Source organism: Nannobrachium achirus, assembly GCF_963921795.1.
Source record: "Nannobrachium achirus genome assembly, chromosome: 4".
Taxonomy (NCBI): Eukaryota; Metazoa; Chordata; class Actinopteri; order Myctophiformes; family Myctophidae; genus Nannobrachium; species Nannobrachium achirus.
The window spans coordinates 65,552,534-65,570,677 of NC_137813.1; the positions used below are offsets into that span (position 1 = coordinate 65,552,534).

The 18,144-nt window shown below is 42.6% G+C and overlaps 1 protein-coding gene and 1 pseudogene across 2 annotated transcripts; both read right to left on the reverse strand.

Moving 5' to 3' along the window:
* Positions 1-1,442: 1,442 nt before the first annotated feature.
* LOC308283114 (E3 ubiquitin-protein ligase TRIM35-like) lies at positions 1,443-2,852 on the reverse strand (annotated as a pseudogene). The gene has a single exon. The product of its transcript is annotated as an E3 ubiquitin-protein ligase TRIM35-like (transcript).
* Positions 2,853-14,405: 11,553 nt separating this feature from the next.
* Positions 14,406-15,815, reverse strand: LOC308283115 (E3 ubiquitin-protein ligase TRIM39-like; the record flags this gene model as incomplete). Its single annotated transcript, XM_080723496.1, has 1 exon — positions 14,406-15,815. One exon carries the CDS (start codon positions 15,813-15,815, stop codon positions 14,406-14,408), a length of 1,410 nt encoding a protein of 469 aa, XP_080579622.1.
* Between the last annotated feature and the right edge of the window lie 2,329 nt (positions 15,816-18,144).

The following is an 18,144-nucleotide window of genomic DNA, read 5'->3' on the forward strand; positions in this document are numbered from 1 at the left end:
GTCACGGCACCCCAGGGTGCCCCGTCACCCACTTTGAAAACCCCTGGCCTAGAGACCATGTCGGGCACAATCAGGTCCTTACCAGGGATGCACTCAGCGACTGGGTGGAACTTCATGAGATGGATAAGAAGTGGCTGGCAGCGCAGTGGGGTCTTATCCAGGTCTGTAGCTCTCCAGACCACGCAGATAGAGATAGAACTGTTCTGAAGCCCAAACACTAGTGAGACACTCTTTTTCGATCTGAGCGTAATTCTTTTCTGCATTATTTAGTGTACGGGAGCAAAAGGTTCTCAACCTTTTCAGGCTGTGACCCCCAAGATAATCATATTTTAACTGGGGACCCCCCAGAGTTGAGGCATTGCATTTTGTATAACACGGTTCTATGGTGATAACTGATAATAGCATATCACCATAGAACGCACAACGCTATTTTTTTTTTATTATTTATTTCAAAACATTCCCCCCCCAAAAAAGCAATATTTAAGAAAGATCCCATGATTGGCCGCTAGTTGCACTGTTTTCCCCCCGCGAGGTAGCAAAAAGATTTTTTCTCCACTGGACCCCATTCATTTTCGTCTTTGATTTTCTAAACTTAATAAACATCGTCATACATACTTTATGGTTCATGTCGCTAGTGAAAAACTGCATTTCAATTACCATGATAATCGTTTTATGCAAATATGGTCCCATTTATGTTCAAATTGATGATAAAGTTGCGGGGGGCGTGGCCAACTAAACTGATACCAGCCGGCTGTGTTCTTCTTCGTGTGCAAGTTCCTAATTTCTCTTTTGGGTCTGAACCACACGTGCACGCGTGCACGCGCGCGCGCACACACACACACACACACACACACACACACACACACACACACACACACACACACACACACACACACACACACACACACACACACGAGCAATGTGACATCATTAGAACCACAAATATTTTATTATGGTGTTTGTTATAATTTTAATAACAGTGATTCAAGTGACTGCAGGGTACATAGTCTACCTCACTGTTGTGGTTTCATAAAATTAATGTAATATTTAACATGCTGACCTCTGCTAAATATTATAATAACATGTCATTCTTTATAATGTCATAAAGACAATGTGATGATTCTGTATTAGGAAATAGTGTAAAAAGTACAGTAGGCCTACAGTTACGTGCAAAAGTATCAAAATAATAGTCTGGTACATTTTAAAGTATCTCTATGTTTACTACTGAGATAATTACATTTCTATGAATCCCCTTAATATTAATTACCATTATTGTTGGCAATAGTACCATTACTGTTCTGATTAATGCATCATCATCATCATCATCATCATCATCATCATCATGTTTAACTTCATGGTTCCAAAGTTAAGGCCCTTTCCCACTGAGCGCGATAACGATAAAGAAATATTGTTTTCACGCCGACATATCATTATCGTCATCTTTATCGCGTCTGGTGGGAATGAAGCTTTACACTGATCTTCCATGGTAACATCTTCAGAGGGACAGTATGACCAGTGTTAATGAATGGACAGAGTGTGTCAGTGAAAGTGTGTGTGAAGGTGTGTATGTGTGTGTTAGTATCAGGATCAGAGAAGGACAGCTTTCCTTTTTTCCAGTCCAGCTGGACTCTGATCTTCTTGGGGTTCTGCTTCACTGAGAGATCAGTGAGTGACCCTAGTGATGAGACTGCTTTGTATTTACCTTCAGATAACCATATGCACCAGAGTTGACCCCCTCCTTCTCCCTTCCTCTGATAAGACTCTGCTGACACACCCAGTCTCCACCATATGATGTCTCCAACCTCAACATCCCAGCTGTGAGTCCCAGAGTTAAAGCCCTCAGAACCCAGGACAAGGGGCAAGTTGTCAAACCTCTCTGGGTTGTCAGGAAGCTGCTGCCTCTGTCCATGTCTCACACTGGTCAGATCATCAGACAGGATGAGTTCTGGATGGGCAGTGTTGGGGTCCAGAATGACCGGAGTGTAGGAGACAATGTCCTTCATCTTGTCCCAGACTCTGAAGGTCAGGTTCTTCAGGTGTTTGGTCTCGTCTATCAGTGCTCCTGAGACCGGCTGTGGGTCCTGCAGTGTGAGCTGGACTCTTTCCACTGTGGTCTTGTAGTTCTGCAGGAATGAGATGTGTTCAGCTCTCAGATCCTCCTCTATGGCTCTGATTGTGTCTGAAAGGGTTGATATGTCTCTGTTCAGAACCTCAATCTTCTCCTTCATCATCTGAGTCTTCTGCTGCTCTTCCTCCCTCAGTGCAGTGATCCTGGCCTCCTCTTCCTCTTGTAGAAACTGATGCATCTTCTTAAACTGTTCCTTCATCTGCATCTCTGTGTGCCGGGCCCGGACCTTAATGTGTCCTGCTGTTTGGTCACAGTTTGTTTTAACTTTATTAAAGACCTCCAGTTTCTCTTGTAAAGTCTTCAGTGATTTCTTGATTTTCTCCTTGTGTTCCGGTGCAGCTTCATCGATGGGTCTGAATCTGTGGTTGATGTGTTTTATAGAATCTCAACACACAAAACAAGCTGGCTGTTGACATTCCAGACAGAACAGTTTGAGTTTTTCAGCATGCAGACTGCAGAGAACCTCAGACCCTGTTGAAGCTCTCTGATGTCTCTCCTGTATGAAGGCCTCACACAGGTTCTTCAGAGCCAGGTTTCTGGGTGGATCCACTGAATGTCTCTCACAAACTGGACATTCTTTTATTACCTTCTCTCTCCAACATTCCTGCAGGCAGGCTTTACAGAAGCTGTGGCTGCATGGCAGGATAACAGGATCTTTAAAGATGTCACGACACACAGGGCAGGAATAATCCTCTTCTGGGCGAGTCCTCTTCCTGGATGCCATCTTGTCCCTGAATGAAGCAACAAACACTCTGCTCAATAAAGGAAATCAGCCAGTCAGTGGTGGTAACACTCCCTCCTCTAGAATGTTCCCTTCGTGAAAGTTTCCTTTCACTTTGAATGGTGGTTCTTGTTAAAGTCCATTCAGTTGACAGAGTCAGCAGCAGGTTCCAGTGGTCTGGGTCAGTATTCCCTCCTGTAGCTGTGGAAAGACTGTCTGTCCTCCTCACTGGAAGTTGTGCGTTTGAACTGACCGTGAGTCTTATCCATGGGCGGCAGCTCTGGGGGTGGCACATCGCCGTGGCAACCGCGGGCTGAGAGTCGAAATTTACATTATCATAGCATGACCGGTTGAGCCAGTTCTCTCATTGTGGCACCACTGGCACGCACCCCGTGGGCATATGCAAATGTAGGGCCAATTATAGTTCTTTTGTTTTTACCTGGTGGATTTGAGATGGAGGTGATCCTCCATACAACTTCCAAACACCAAACAAGCGCACAGACAGCAATTATTCGAGGTCACGGACACGTCATCATCATCCCTGAACTGCAGATGTAGTGCTTCTGTGTTCAACCACAATCATGCAAGTGGTTGAGGATTTTGTGGTCAGAAAAGGTCTTTTCATTTTCTTTCATTTAGCAATGGATGATGCACTAATACCAGGGTGTGAAGGCAGTGGCAGTCAACGGGGGAGAGAGTACACTGGGCACAGTGCAGGCCCAGGATCCCCCTTATACATCCACAGGTAGACTCAGGCAAAGAATATGGAGAATTTGTTGAGATAAGAACTCGTACAGTGACGTGACCACACTAACCTTCACAATGGTGCTTAAATGTATGCAAACTCAGCGCCTCTGGTCTTATCGCCTGTCTCTGTGTTTGTGTGTGTGTGTGTGTGTGTGTGTGTGTGTGTGTGTGTCTGTGTCGACCATAGAGCTATAATAATAATAGAGAGGGCAACTGATATCCCCGCCCGTCCACTTGCATTGAGTTGCTCACCCAGCGCATGAAGCGTACTTCCGCGTTTGAAACGCCTCTGAAACGTGACGTAGTGGGTCAACTATTTGGCCTCTTAGCCAATCACGACGGTCGGGGAGCGAGAAACGGGGAGGCGGGGGGTAGCGGGGGGCTATCTGCCTCTGTTTGAATAGTTGACCCAACTGCAGTACCTCAAACGGCCACCATGTACTTTTTGCTTCAAAGCGCCCCCAGGGTTCTGGGGGCTTGGTGTCGACAGAGAGGAGTGTGCTGTAAGTTCCTGTTTCCTGGTTCCTCTGAGTCAGAGAGGGGAGGAGCTTTGACACAGCACAGAGCTGTTGCAACTCTCTCTCTCTCTCTCTCTCTCTCACACACACACACACACACACACACACACACACACACACACACACACACACACACACACACACACACACACACACCAGGGGTCTGCACAAATAGTGAAACTAGCCTCTAAACTGTAAGAGGCCCCCCAGACGAGATGCGATATTGCATCAGATCAGAACTCGGAGCCGGGGGTTGATCGGTGTTCATTTCAAACGACAGCGATCCTCTGTCTTGAATTCGGGCCCGGTATATCCCGCTGTGCCAAGTGAAATATCTGAGACCATTACAAACTAGAAAAATATTGTTCCTTCGAAACAATAGTGGGCTCGCTTCAAGCCGGAAAACAATGGCTATAAAAGCACAAAATGTCAAGATCGCAGGCAGTGCTCTCTTTGACGTTACTGACGTCAAAGATTGGTCCATTTTATTCCAAAAATGTGTTGTGCAAAAGTTGACCCGCTGGTGGCGCTATAACAGGCCAATGTGAGAAGGTTGGTATCTGTTCCTTGACCTATTGGGAATGTGCTTGCAAGATTTCACGCACATCCCAGGCTGTGTTCATGATTTGAGGTGTTTTTGGCTTTGGACACTTTATCGCTGCTTGCAGCTATATTTATTATTATTATTTTATAATTTTTTTGTGTGCACTTCATAGGCATGTTAGATAAAGGTCCTTAGATTGCGTGTAAAATGTTTCATGCAAATTGCAAAAAAGAATCCTAGAATAAAAACGGGTTTAAGCGTTTTACAAACTGCTCAAAATTATATAGCGCCCCCCTTTGGCCATTTGGGGTAAGATTGGTTTCAGTGATATTTGAACTAACCCTCTACACTATTTTGTCATGAAAATGTGACTTTGCATGTATGTTTTAGAGGCAGAAGAATAATTTGCATAAAAATGCAATATTGTTTGAATTATTTAAAAAAGCATGTTTCAATGTTAAAGAAATCCGATCTGACAGATCTTTAGATATCGGTCCAAAGTTCACGTAAAAAAAGTTTTGTGCACGTGACGCGAAAATTCCAGAATAAAAGCGGGTTTACGCGTTTTACAAACTGCTCAAAATGGCAGAAAATCAAAGGGCGGAGCTTACTTAACAACGACACAGATGTCTTCCGCTTGAGTCAAAGCACGCGTGTAACAAGTTGCATGTCTTCAAACGAAACGAGTCATGACTTATGCCCGTTTGAAGTTTGAATTTTCAGACGCTTCGTATAGCGCCCCCCTTTGGCCGATTGGAATAAAATTGGTTTCAGTGATACTTTGACTAACCCTCCACATCTTTGCCAAATGCCATGAACGTGTAACTTTGCATGTATGATTTAGAGGCCGAAGAATAATTTGCATAAAACCGCAATATTGATTGAATTATTAAAAAAATATATTTCACTTTAAAAGAAATCCGCCGAGACTAGTTTGACCGTATTGGTCCAAAGTTCATGTGAAAAAAGTTTTGTGCACTTGACGCGAAAATCCCAGGAGGAGATAGATTTTTACTGTTTTTCATATAATTCCGAATTGTGGGAGACCTAAAGGTCAGAGGTCAAAAGTTAGAGGGTAAAAGTTGTTCGGCATGAGGAGACGCATAAGTGTATACAGGTTTCATGGCTGTATGTATAACACAGCATGAGCTATACCTGTTCAAAGATCGCACTTTCGAAGGCTTCCTACAGCGCCACCATTTGGCCGATTGCTATAGAAAATAATAGCACACTTCGCCACTGTAAACTGAACACATTGATGTTTTTATTTTCATTTTCTCACTAAGTATGTAGGAGTAGAAAGGAACCGAAATCCCGTCTACTGTTGATTGCCTGCCTGATAGATAAATAATGACAATATCTAAAGTGTGCTCGCCTTATAGGCGAGCCCACAATGAGCCAGATATCCTGGATGACCACCCCTAGCGATCTCGGGCCAGAGTTGATTGGGGGAAAAGTTTTATTTTATTTTTTCTGGCAGTTGATTGAATAAAGAAACAAGGCTCCAGCCTCGGTTCTCAAACTATGTGTCCCGACTCAACGTGGGGTCGCGGAAGGTGCCATGGGCTCGCACATTGACGACCATACTACTGTGTATAACGTCTATTTGCCCTTCAACTATAAAATATATATTGTTTTTTATGAGACACGCATTGTAATTAGGCTATGCTCCCAAATCCATTGTATTACCTTCTGTTTGCATATGCAATGAGTCCTGCAGTGCTGCCAATCTGTTGAAGGTGAAAATCATGGAGGTTTTTTAGCGAGGTGAAACGCCATCAAAAGCCACCTCGAAGATGCAGGTTGGAACTCACTTATATGGAGCTCAAATTAATCATTACATCATTGCGCGAAACTAGGTCAGATAAATAATTAGCGCATCAGTTCCAGGTGGTGGTCCGCTCTCAAAAGTGGCCAAGCTTCTCATCATTGAGAATGCTTGCAGGTGTGCATGTTCAATATAGGAAATTGCCCATTACATCAAAGTGAGCCTTTCTCCGCACAAAAAAAGAAAGAGAGGTTTAAACTTGAACTCAGTCTGTGACTGTCCCACCTTAAGCGCCTTCAACCAACACTGTCAGAGTAGCACTTGTATAGGTCGATTTAGAACCCTTTTAATTTATTAATATATTAGGCTGAGTCGTGAACCTTTTTCATGTAATATCCATCTTCGCGTTCGTTGATAGCCAAAAAAGCAGATACAAGCTCACAATGCACTGTGCCATGGCTGCGTCTACAGAGAACAGATCTGTTATTTTGGGAACATAACCATGCTGCGCATTTTGATGACCAAATAATCCTGTGTGCACTGTAATATTACGTGGGAATGATATACCTTTTTGAACAATAGCCTAAATTGCGTGGTGTTAATGAGTTGTGGTCATACAACACCAAACAAAACAAGAAAAAAGACCGCACGTAGTAAAAAAGAAAAAGAAATCCCAAGGAATGTATGTCTCTCTGACTTTGAGTATGATGACATTATATGAATAATAATGTGGCATATAGCATCAACCAGCATTTTAACGGCAACCAGCCAGACATTAAACAGACATGAGCTTAATCAGCTAATAGCAATTATGAATGTCCAAACCTGCGTGCAGTCGCAGAAAAAAAAAGTTTAACCTCTCGCTTTTTTTTACTGTCCCACCACCTCATCCAAGCAGAATAGGGACAGGCCTAGGTTCCTCAATATCATTTAGCTGGGGACCCCCTGGAACTCCCCAAGGACTGGCGGTCCTCTTTGAGGACCAATGAACAAACTGACAGCACGAGAGGCGCAATGATGTGCCCGCAGCCCGCGCGTAAAAGTAAAAAAAAAAAAAGGAATGCAATGGAATGTCTCTGACTTTGAGTATTACATTATATGAATAATGTGGCATAGTAGCATCAACCACCATGATGATAGCCCAATATATTATCTTTTATAAATATAAAAAATATATATTATATATCCCCATGTGTTGTCGTGGGGAAAGGCTTTCGTGAGGTGATAGAATAGGCCTACACTGCATGCCTTGTCGCCAAATGACTGCGCAGAAGAAAAAAAGGAAAAAAAAGAACGCTATAGGCTATAACGTTTTTGAACAAGTGATTACAGCATTTTAGGGAGAAAGTAGGCTAAAGTAAAACGTAAGTAGGCTAATAATAATAATAAAAGTGTAGGCTATTCTATTGTGAGGTGACAGAATAGCCTACACTCTGCGCAGCATAAAAAAAAGGGAGGAGGATCTGGCTTCATATAATCTGAAGCAATCCCGTGTGCTCATTCAGACGACAATAATTGTAAAGGATTCCTACCCGATGACCGCCCCCGACGAGTCCCGAGATCATAAAAAGCTAATTAACATAATCCGATCATGTCGGGGTACCGTTCAAACCCAAGACCGAGTCCGGGGCCGACCGAACGATTTTCCCGGGGGATCATCCCGACAATCGGCCCCGGGGAATCGGCCCCGGGCTCGGCCCAGTGTGCACGGGCCTTAAAGGGGAAAAAAGCTAGACCAAGTACAGAGCCAACAGTGAAGGTTAACTGTATGAAAATACATAGTATTATTATTAAAGCTGCAATATTTAACTTTCCTCTGCTGTCCTGGATTTGAACCTGGTTTCTTGCATTCAGCATTTTACCATTGAATCATGAGCTCAATGGTAAGCTGACCTGCTTGATCAGGGGATAAATGTCTCAATAGAAGAGCAGGGAGACTAAATACAACCTCCTATTGTTATATTGTATTAACATACTCTACCATACAGATTGCTATATTGTATTAACATACTCTACCATACAGATTGTTATATTGTATTAACATACTCTACCATACAGATTGTTATATTGTATTAACATACTCTACCATACAGATTGTTTGATGTCATATTTAGATGTCCAGTCCTTGAACTGTACTGAGCTGAAATAAGACGCATTATCACTCACGATCTCTTCTGTTAAGCCGAAACGTGTGAATATGCTCATCAGCTTGTTTATCACAGCTTCACTGGTTGTTCTTGTGAGACCTTTTATCTCTAGCCACCTTGAATAGTCGGGGGGTATCTTCAGAAATAGTGTCATATCCTGGAATAAATTCCTTACCATTTCCTTAGTGACTCATCACTAAATCATAGTTTTATGGGGGCGTTTTTAGCCCAATGAATGTTTTTTTGTGCAAAACAAATGCTTGCAATGGATTCAGAATCATGAAAAAACCCTAGTTTGACCCCTCACATGCTACTTAAAGCATATTTATTTTGGTGTGTTTTATCCTGTATAGTTAATTTAATGTGACCCCAACTTTGAGCAGATGTCACGGATTCTCCTAGGGAAACTGAATTTCAGTCTTTGTAGGATGTGTTACTAGACACCTTTACAAACACATTGGTGAAGACTTTTTTTTTGTCAGTTGACATTCCAGATTGACTCCGACCTAACAATGGCTACTGTCTATGACGGCAGTTCCATATGACATATTGGACTAGACTATCTCCATATATAGTGTTATCCACATCTCCATGTTAGGACTCATATATGGGCATAAAAAGTATGTCATGTGACATCACTTCCTGTACAGACAGTCAGCCATTGACTCCGGATTAACAATGGCTACTGTCTATGACGGTAGTCCCATATGACATATTGGACTAGACTATCTCCATATATAGTGTTATCCACATCTCCATGTTTAGACAGCCATTGACTCCGGCCTAACAATGGCTACTTTCTATGACGGTAGTCCCATATGACATGATGGACTGGACTATCTCCATATATAGTGTTATCCACATTTCGTGTAGCCGCCCTGTACAGGAAGTGATGTCACAACTCGCTGACATCACACTGACATCACAGAGGATACGGAAGGACGGTCACGAGGATACGGAAGGAAGGTCACTCAAGCGACACGGTTCTTCAGAGTATATGCGACCTTCGGTCGCAATAACATATCGTCGTTGTCGGGTGGAAACCTTGTATGTTCAAAACCATTCGTTTTGTATTTATCATCTATAAAATTTACTAAACTAGTGAAAACAGCAGATCTACAAGCACACAACGCCTTGCATCGCGAGGCGTTGTGTGCTTGTAGATCGGCTGTTTTCACTGGTTTTGTGTGACAGTCTTGTATGATGAAGCAGGGCTTTACTTTACCAAAAGACAGTGACGATATTTTAGGGATTATGTTGCGAGGAAAACATTGAGATAATAGGCATTTTGGTTAGAACTGACTGAAAATAACGTTGTACTTCAAGTTTAAAATGTCCAAATAAATTCCAAATATTATCAAATGATCTCGCGGCACCCCTGGACTGCCGTCACGGCACCCCAGGGTGCCCCGTCACCCACTTTGAAAACCCCTGGCCTAGAGACCATGTCGGGCACAATCAGGTCCTTACCAGGGATGCAATCAGCGACTGGGTGGAACTTCATGAGATGGATAAGAAGTCGCTGGCAGCTAGGGGGTCTTATCCAGGTCTGTAGCTCTCCAGACCACACAGATAGAACTTCTCTGAAGCCCATACACTAGTGAGACTACACTCTTTTTCGATCTGAGCGTAATTCTTTTCTGCATCATTTAGTGTACGGGAGCAATAAGCTACAGGTTTCGGTGTGCCTGCATGTTCCTGCAACAGCACTCCTCTTATGCCATAACTCGATGCATCAGCAGCTACCACTGTGGGCAGGGTATACGCTCTCCATTCAGACATGTTGCCAATCAGACATTGAGAAAGAAGTAGTCGCCAGCACTCAAGGAATATCCTTTTTACATGATTTTATTTACCTCAATGGACAGTGTACGGACGCTGAGGAAGGCCGAAGGGCCGAAACGCGTCCATACACTGTCCATTGAGGTAAATGAAATCATGTAAAAAGGATATTCCTTGAGTGCTGGCGACTACTTCTTTCTCATTATGCTTTTTTGAGCCGTGCACCTAAAAGCCTTCATCTAACTTGGAGTGTTGCGGGCTGTCTGCTTTATTGCAGATACCTTTCTCTGCCATTCAGACATTGACTTCTAATTGTCTGAGTGGCAACACTTCCATTGAGGTTAGGGTTAGGTACAGGGTTGGTGTCTGAATGGGGGGATGTCTGAATTGAATGGCAGCATGTAACCAGTGGGCAGTTTTGGGTCGTAGTACTGGAGTACAGGTGCTGAGAATATTAGTGTTTTCACTTTCTCAAAGGCTTCTTGCTGTTGTGGGCCCCAAACCCATTCCACGCTATACTTCAACAACTCATACAGAGGTTGGAGTGTGTGAGATAAGTGAGGTGAAGTATCTCCCTACATAATTTACCATAGGGCATTAACGACTTGTGATTTTTACAAGTCGACTCGACTCAGTAAAAAGTTGAGTTGAAGTCTACTTTAAAGTTTGATGACGTCATCACATCACACCCGACCCCCCAATTATTTTGGGGGGTCCCTAGATGAGAAAGAAGTAGTCGCCAGCACTCAAGGAATATCCTTTTTACATGATTTTATTTACCTCAATGGACAGTGTACGGACGCGTTTCGGCCCTTCGGCCTTCCTCAGCGTTGGTCCCCAGATGATTAACTTAATGTGCAACATTGTTTTCTCACTCAACTGTAAACAAACCAACATAAAGTTTAAGTATATTGAGGGTATCTTCACAATTCTAAAGTGACAATTTAAGGACCTTTTAATACGTCTAAAATGGCAAATTAAACATTGTCCAAATTGTCAAATATATAGAGGCAGAAATTGTGAAAATAGCCGATCGCCTTAATGCCCCAGCTTACTTGTACCACTTCCTCCTCTGTCTTTCTTGTCAATATGTAGACAGCAGACACCTGTGTCTTTCTTGTCATGTAGACACCAAATTATGTCTTTTGTTGAGATTCTGAAATCTTACCTCCCCGAGTCCCCATCTTTAAACCAATCCAGTGACTTTTATTGGTGCAGGGCTGAGCATGGATCAGATTGTAAATACCATCATTTATTTCACTGCAGATTAGGTTATCATCCCTGACCCTTAAATTCGACAAATTCTTTCAATGGACTAAAATCTTGTTTTATTTGATGGCCTCCCTGTCCTGGCATTTGGCCTGTGTTCCCTGTGGCCTCGCCTTGCCCCTAAAATGAAGACATTCCAGGCCTGCATGTCATGACAGCTGTGTTAAGAGATACCTTTTGATGCACTGATGTGAGCACGCATGCACTTTTAACATCATTTACATCAAATAGGCATCTCCCCCTTTAAGTTATGGGTAATACTTTTCAATACAGTGTATGACATTAATCCAATACATCAAATAATAATCCGTCAATCAAATAACAAAACTAATTGTACTGATGTTCTTTGACTTTGTTCAACAAACATCTTTTTTTTCTCTTTTTCTCTTTTTTTTCTTTAGCCTTACATTTACAGCAATTTCCAAATATTATAAATTCAAAACAACATTACTAATCTACAGGGTAGTGGGTAGAGGTAGACTACCACACCCTGGTGGAATGGGATGGGATTATACTGTGGTTCAGTGCTTCCCAAACTTTTATCTCAAGATCCAAAAGAGAAATTAGACGTTTGACCGGCAGGGAGTCGGGACCCAAACTATTGAAAATAGCAGATGTGAGCTTGAAGATCTACTATTTTCCCTACTTCTTAAACATTTGTTCCCGAATGTATGGAGTTTATTTGATGTATTCTTTGATTTCTTGTTTAACGTTTTTGGGAATGTTTTTTGAAAAAGTTTTGAAATAATAATAGCCTAATTAAAAAAAAGAAATACCAATACTTTTGTGCTTTTACTCAACTACATTTTGAATTCCAGACTTGTACTTGTATACTTCTAAATTGATAGTACCTTATTAAGTATAATATTTGGGTACTTTATGATGTTTTTGGACCTGAATTAAGTCTGGTGGCCGTGGATTCCTTGTGACTTGCGTCAGTGCAATTGTACCTTTTCTAGTAGGGGTGGGTGATATGGTGATAAATTGTTGAGACGATACAATGTCTCCACAGTCCACAATATGCCTTTTCAGAGATATTGTATGTATCGTGATACAATGAAGGGAGCCTGGTTGAATTGTTAACACAGAGATTCATTGCAGAATTCAAATTTAACCTGAATTTTGGTCTAGATCAGTAGTTCTCCAACTTTAAAATGTCAAGGTCACACCTTAACTCTGACAGCATACAAATGAAACCAAATGGACCCGTAAGGGTCCATTTGGTTTCATTTGTATGCGGTCAGAGTACATACTTGTATATGGGTCAATTTAGACCTCCCAAAAGGAACCCAGAGAGTCTGGATCGCATGCACTTTGAGGACCACTGGTCTAAATGGTCTGTTACTCTTTTTGTCTTTTAGTTGTTGTTACCTTGTAGGTGGTTGTACTGTTAAGTAACTTGAAAAATAACCATGAAAAACCAACATGAAAAAGAATTGTGATAAGATTTCATGTGTATCGTGATACAGCTTGGAAAATAATCGTGATATTGTATTTTTCCATATCGCCCACCCCTACTTTCTAGTTTAATTTAGCGTCCGTGAAGCTTGGCCAATGTGGAATGGGATGTGGGATGCGGGACATACCTACAAACAGACGTGGGACAAACAGACAATGTCAGATGTAGTAGCGTTTTGCACCGTTCATAAACATTTGAAATTGAACTATAGGATGCTATAGGTAAATAATGAACCTATCGTCTGAATAACATGCTATCTAAATTTAATTTGAACCTATTTGTATAAGTCAAAATATTTATTAAATATCTATTTCAGTAGTTTAGGTCCAAGGCAAATGCCTAATGTCTCTTTTGGGTCTGAACCGCACACGCACGCACGCACGCACGCGCGCGCCCGTGCGCACACACACACACACACACACACACACACACACACACACACACACACACACACACACACACACACACACACACACACACACAAGCAATGTGACATAATTAGAAACAGAAATATTTCATTATGGTGTTTATCATTTTAATAAAAGTTTCAAGATTCAAGTGACTGCAGGGTTCATAGTCTACCTCACCGTTGTGGTTTCATAAAACTAATGCTGACCTCTGCTAACCATCATATCGTCACTGTCGGGCAGAAACCTCGTATCTCCAAGTTTAAAATGTGTACGTTCTTTCCCAAAGTAAAGCCCTGCGTCATCATACAAGGCTGTCGCACAAAAGTAGTGAAAACAGCAGATCTACAAGCACACAAGGCCTTGCGGTGCGAGGCGTTGTGTGCTTGTAGATCGGCTGTTTTCACTAGTCTAAATCATTTTCAAAATGGTAAATACAAAAGGAACGGTATTTGGACAATGGACATACGAGGTTTTCACCCGACAACGACGATATTATAACATGTCATTCTTTATAAAGTCATAAAGACATTGTTCTAATGTGATGATTCCATATAAGGAAATAATGTAAAAAATACATTACAGTTACTTGCAAAAGTATCATAATAATAGTCTGGTACATTTTAAAGTATCTTGATGTTTACTACTGAGATAATTACATTTCTATGAATCCCCTAATATGAATTACCATTATTGTTGGTACTTGTACTATTACTAATATGATTAATACATCATCATCATCATCATCATCATCATCATGTTTAACTACATGGTTCCAGAGTTAAGGCCCTTTCCCACTGGGCACGATAACAATAAAGGAATATTGTTTTCAATTGAAGTGGATGGCAGCGTCCACACCACTACGATAAAGCGGTCATAATTGATGTGAACGCCAACATATCGTTATTGTTATCTTTATCGCGTCTGGTGGGAATGAAGCTTTACGCTGATCTTCCATGGTAACATCTTCAGAGGGAGAGTATGAGCAATGTGAATGAATGGAAAGAGTGTGTCAGTGAAAGTGTGTGTGAAGGTGTGTATGTGTGTGTTAGTATCAGGATCAGAGAAGGACAGCTTTCCTTTGTTCCAGTCCAGCTGGACTCTGATCTTCTTGGGGTTCTGCTGCACTGAGAGAACAATGTCTGACCCTGGTGAGGAGACTGCTGTGTATTTACCTTCATACAAACATATGCTCCAGTGTTGACCCTCTCCCTCTCCCTTCCTCTGATAAGACTCTGCTGACACACCCAGTCTCCACCATGTACTGTCTCCAACCTCAACATCCCAGCTGTGAGTTCCATAGTTAAAGCCCTCAGAACCCAGGACACGCCCCCAGTAGTCAAACCTCTCTGGGTTGTCAGGAAGCTGCTGTTCATATCCACATCTCACACTGGTCAGATCATCAGACAGGATGAGGTTTGGATGGGCAGTGTTGGGGTCCAGAATGACAGGAGTGTAGGAGACAATGTCCTTCATCTTGTCCCAGACTCTGAAGGTCAGGTTCTTCAGGTGTTTGGTCTCGTCTATCAGTGCTCCTGAGACCGGCTGTGGGTCCTGCAGTGTGAACTGGACTCTTTCCACTGTGGTCTTGTAGTTCTGCAGGAATGAGATGTGTTCAGCTCTCAGATCCTCCTCTATGGCTCTGATTGTGTCTGAAAGGGTTGATATGTCTCTGTTCAGACCCTCAATCTTCTCCTTCATCATCTGAGTCTTCTGCTGCTCTTCCTCCCTCAGTGCAGTGATCCTGGCCTCCTCTTCCTCTTGTAGAAACTGATGCATCTTCTTAAAGTGTTCCTTCATCTGCATCTCTGTGTGCCGGGCCCGAACCTTAATGTGTTCTGCTGTTTGGTCACAGTTTGTTTTAACTTTATTAAAGACCTCCAGTTTCTCTTGTAAAGGCTTCAGTGATTTCTGGACCTCCTCCTTGTGTTCCAGTGCAACTTCATCGATGGGTCTGAAACTGTGTTTGGTGTGTTTTTTAGAATCCAGACACACAAGACACGCTGGCTGTTGACATTCCAGACAGAACAGTTTGAGTTTCTCAGCATGCAGACTGCAGAGAAGCTCAGACCCTGCTGAAGCTCTCTGATGTCTCTCCTGTATGAAGGCCTCACACAGGTTCTTCAGAGCCAGGTTTCTGGGTGGATCCACTAAATGTCTCTTCTTACAAACTGGACATTCTTTTATTACCTTCTCTCTCCACCATTCCTGCAGACAGGCTTTACAGAAGCTGTGGCTACAGGACAGGAGAACAGGATCGTTAAAGATGTCACAACAGACAGGACAGCAATAATCCTCTTCTGGGTGAGTTGCCTTGGATGCCATCTTGTCCCTGAATGAAGCAACAAACACTCAGCTCAATAAAGGAAATCAGCCAGTCAGTGGTGGTAACACTCCCTCCTCTAGAATGTTCCCTGAAGTTTACTTTCACTTCTTGTTAAAGTCCATTCAGCTGACAGAGTCAGCAGCAGGTTCCAGTGGTCTGGGTCAGTATTCCCTCCTGTAGCTGTGGAAAGACTGTCTGTCCTCCTCACTGGAAGGTGTGTTTGATCTGAATGTGAATCTTATTGTCTGTCTCTGTGTGTTTATCTGTCTGCATTGACAGAGAGGAGTGTGCTGTAAGTTTCTGTTTCCTGACTCCTCTGAGTCAGAGAGGGGAGGAGCTTTGACACAGCAGAGAGATGTTGCTACTCTCTCTCTCTCTCTCTCTCTCTCTCTCTCTCTCTCTCTCTCTCTCTCTCTCTCTCTCACACACACACGCAACTGCACACACGCACGCACGTACGCATGCACACACACACACACACACACACACACACACACACACACACACACACACACACACACACACACACACACACACACACACACACACACACACACACACACACACACACACACACACACACACACATCAGGGCTCCAAATAGTGAAACTAGCCTCTATAGTGGGAAAAAAGCTAGACCAAGTACAGAGCCAACAGTGAAGCTTAACTGTATGAAAATACATATTATTATTATTAAAGCTGCAATATTTAACTTCCCTCTGCTGTCCTGGATTTGAACCTGGTTTCTTACATTCAGCATTTTAACATTGAACTATGAGCTCAATGGTAAGCTGGCCTGCTTGATCAGGGGATAAATTGAATCTTGACCATCAGGTCAAACTTTGTGTCAGATTCTGTGTCTAGGTGAGTCATGACCTTTGACATCTAAATGTCTCAATAGAAGAGCAGGGAGACTAAATACAACTTCCCCTATTGTTATATTGTATTAACATACTTTACCATACAGATTGTTATATTGTATTAACATACTTTACCATACAGATTGTTATATTTTACTAGAAGCTCGACATAAATAGAATGTTCCAATGTGATGATTTTATATACAGTATTAGGAAACGAACTAAAAAAAAGTACAGTACAGTTAAGAGCACGAGTAAAAGTATCATAATAAGTCTGATACATTTTATAGTAAAGTATCTCTAATTGTACTACTGAGAGAATTACATTTATATAAATCCCCTAATATTAATTACCATTATTGTTGGCATTATTACTAATCTATCTATAAATGCGACAAATCTCTGTGTGCGTGTCTGTCTGTATGTAATCCGCGTATCTCGAGAACCGTTCGTCCCACCAGCTTCAGATTCGGCACACGTGCGTTCCCCGCCGCGGCGCGGCGCGGAGTGCCGTGCACGGCCTCGACCCGACCCGACGCACGTTTTTTCCGAACCGGCGCGAAACGTTCGGAATCACCTTATGCGGAGCTGATTGTTGACATCAGGTGTTTCGGAGGAAACCGGCGCAAGCGCTGACTCATTGTGACATCACTTTATAAAAGGCTTTGACATCACGTACGCCACATGAGTCAACAAAAAATTGACGCAGATAGACATATCTCCGTATATATACGCCACATGAGTCAACAAGAAATGGACGCAGATAGACAGATATCTCTGTATATGGGCATAAAAGGGACACAGACAGATACAGAGATCTCCATATATGGGCATAGGCAAACAGATGGTCAAAACGGGTCCTATGGGGTTTGCAATAACGGGTAGGGCATTCATTCCCGATTTCAAATTCGGCACGCACGTTCCCCGCCACAGCAGGTAGTGCAGTGCTTGGCCTCGACCCAACCCGATCCGCGATTTTCTGGAACCAGCACGAAAGGTTCGGATTCTGATGTCGGCACTGGGTCTGCATAGATCTCCATATATGGGCATAACATTGATGCAGACAGACAGATACATATATCTCCATATATGGGCTAAAAATGGACGCAGATAAACAGATATCTTCATATATGGGCATATACGGGAATAAAAGGGACACAGACAGACAGATACAGAGATCTCCATATATGGGCATAAAATGGACCCAGAACTGTATCTGCAGTGATCTCCATATATGGACATAAAATGGACGCCGACAGACAGACAGATACAGATATCTCCATATATGGGCATAAATGGACACAGGCAAACAGATGGTCAAAACGGGTCCTATGACAACAGGTATAAGGGGGTTTGCATTAAAGGGCGGGGCATTCATTCCCTATTTACATCGTTCCCGAGTTGGCCAGGTCGCCGACTAGACGCTGGGCCGCCCGCTTCTAGTATGATTAATACATCATCATCATCA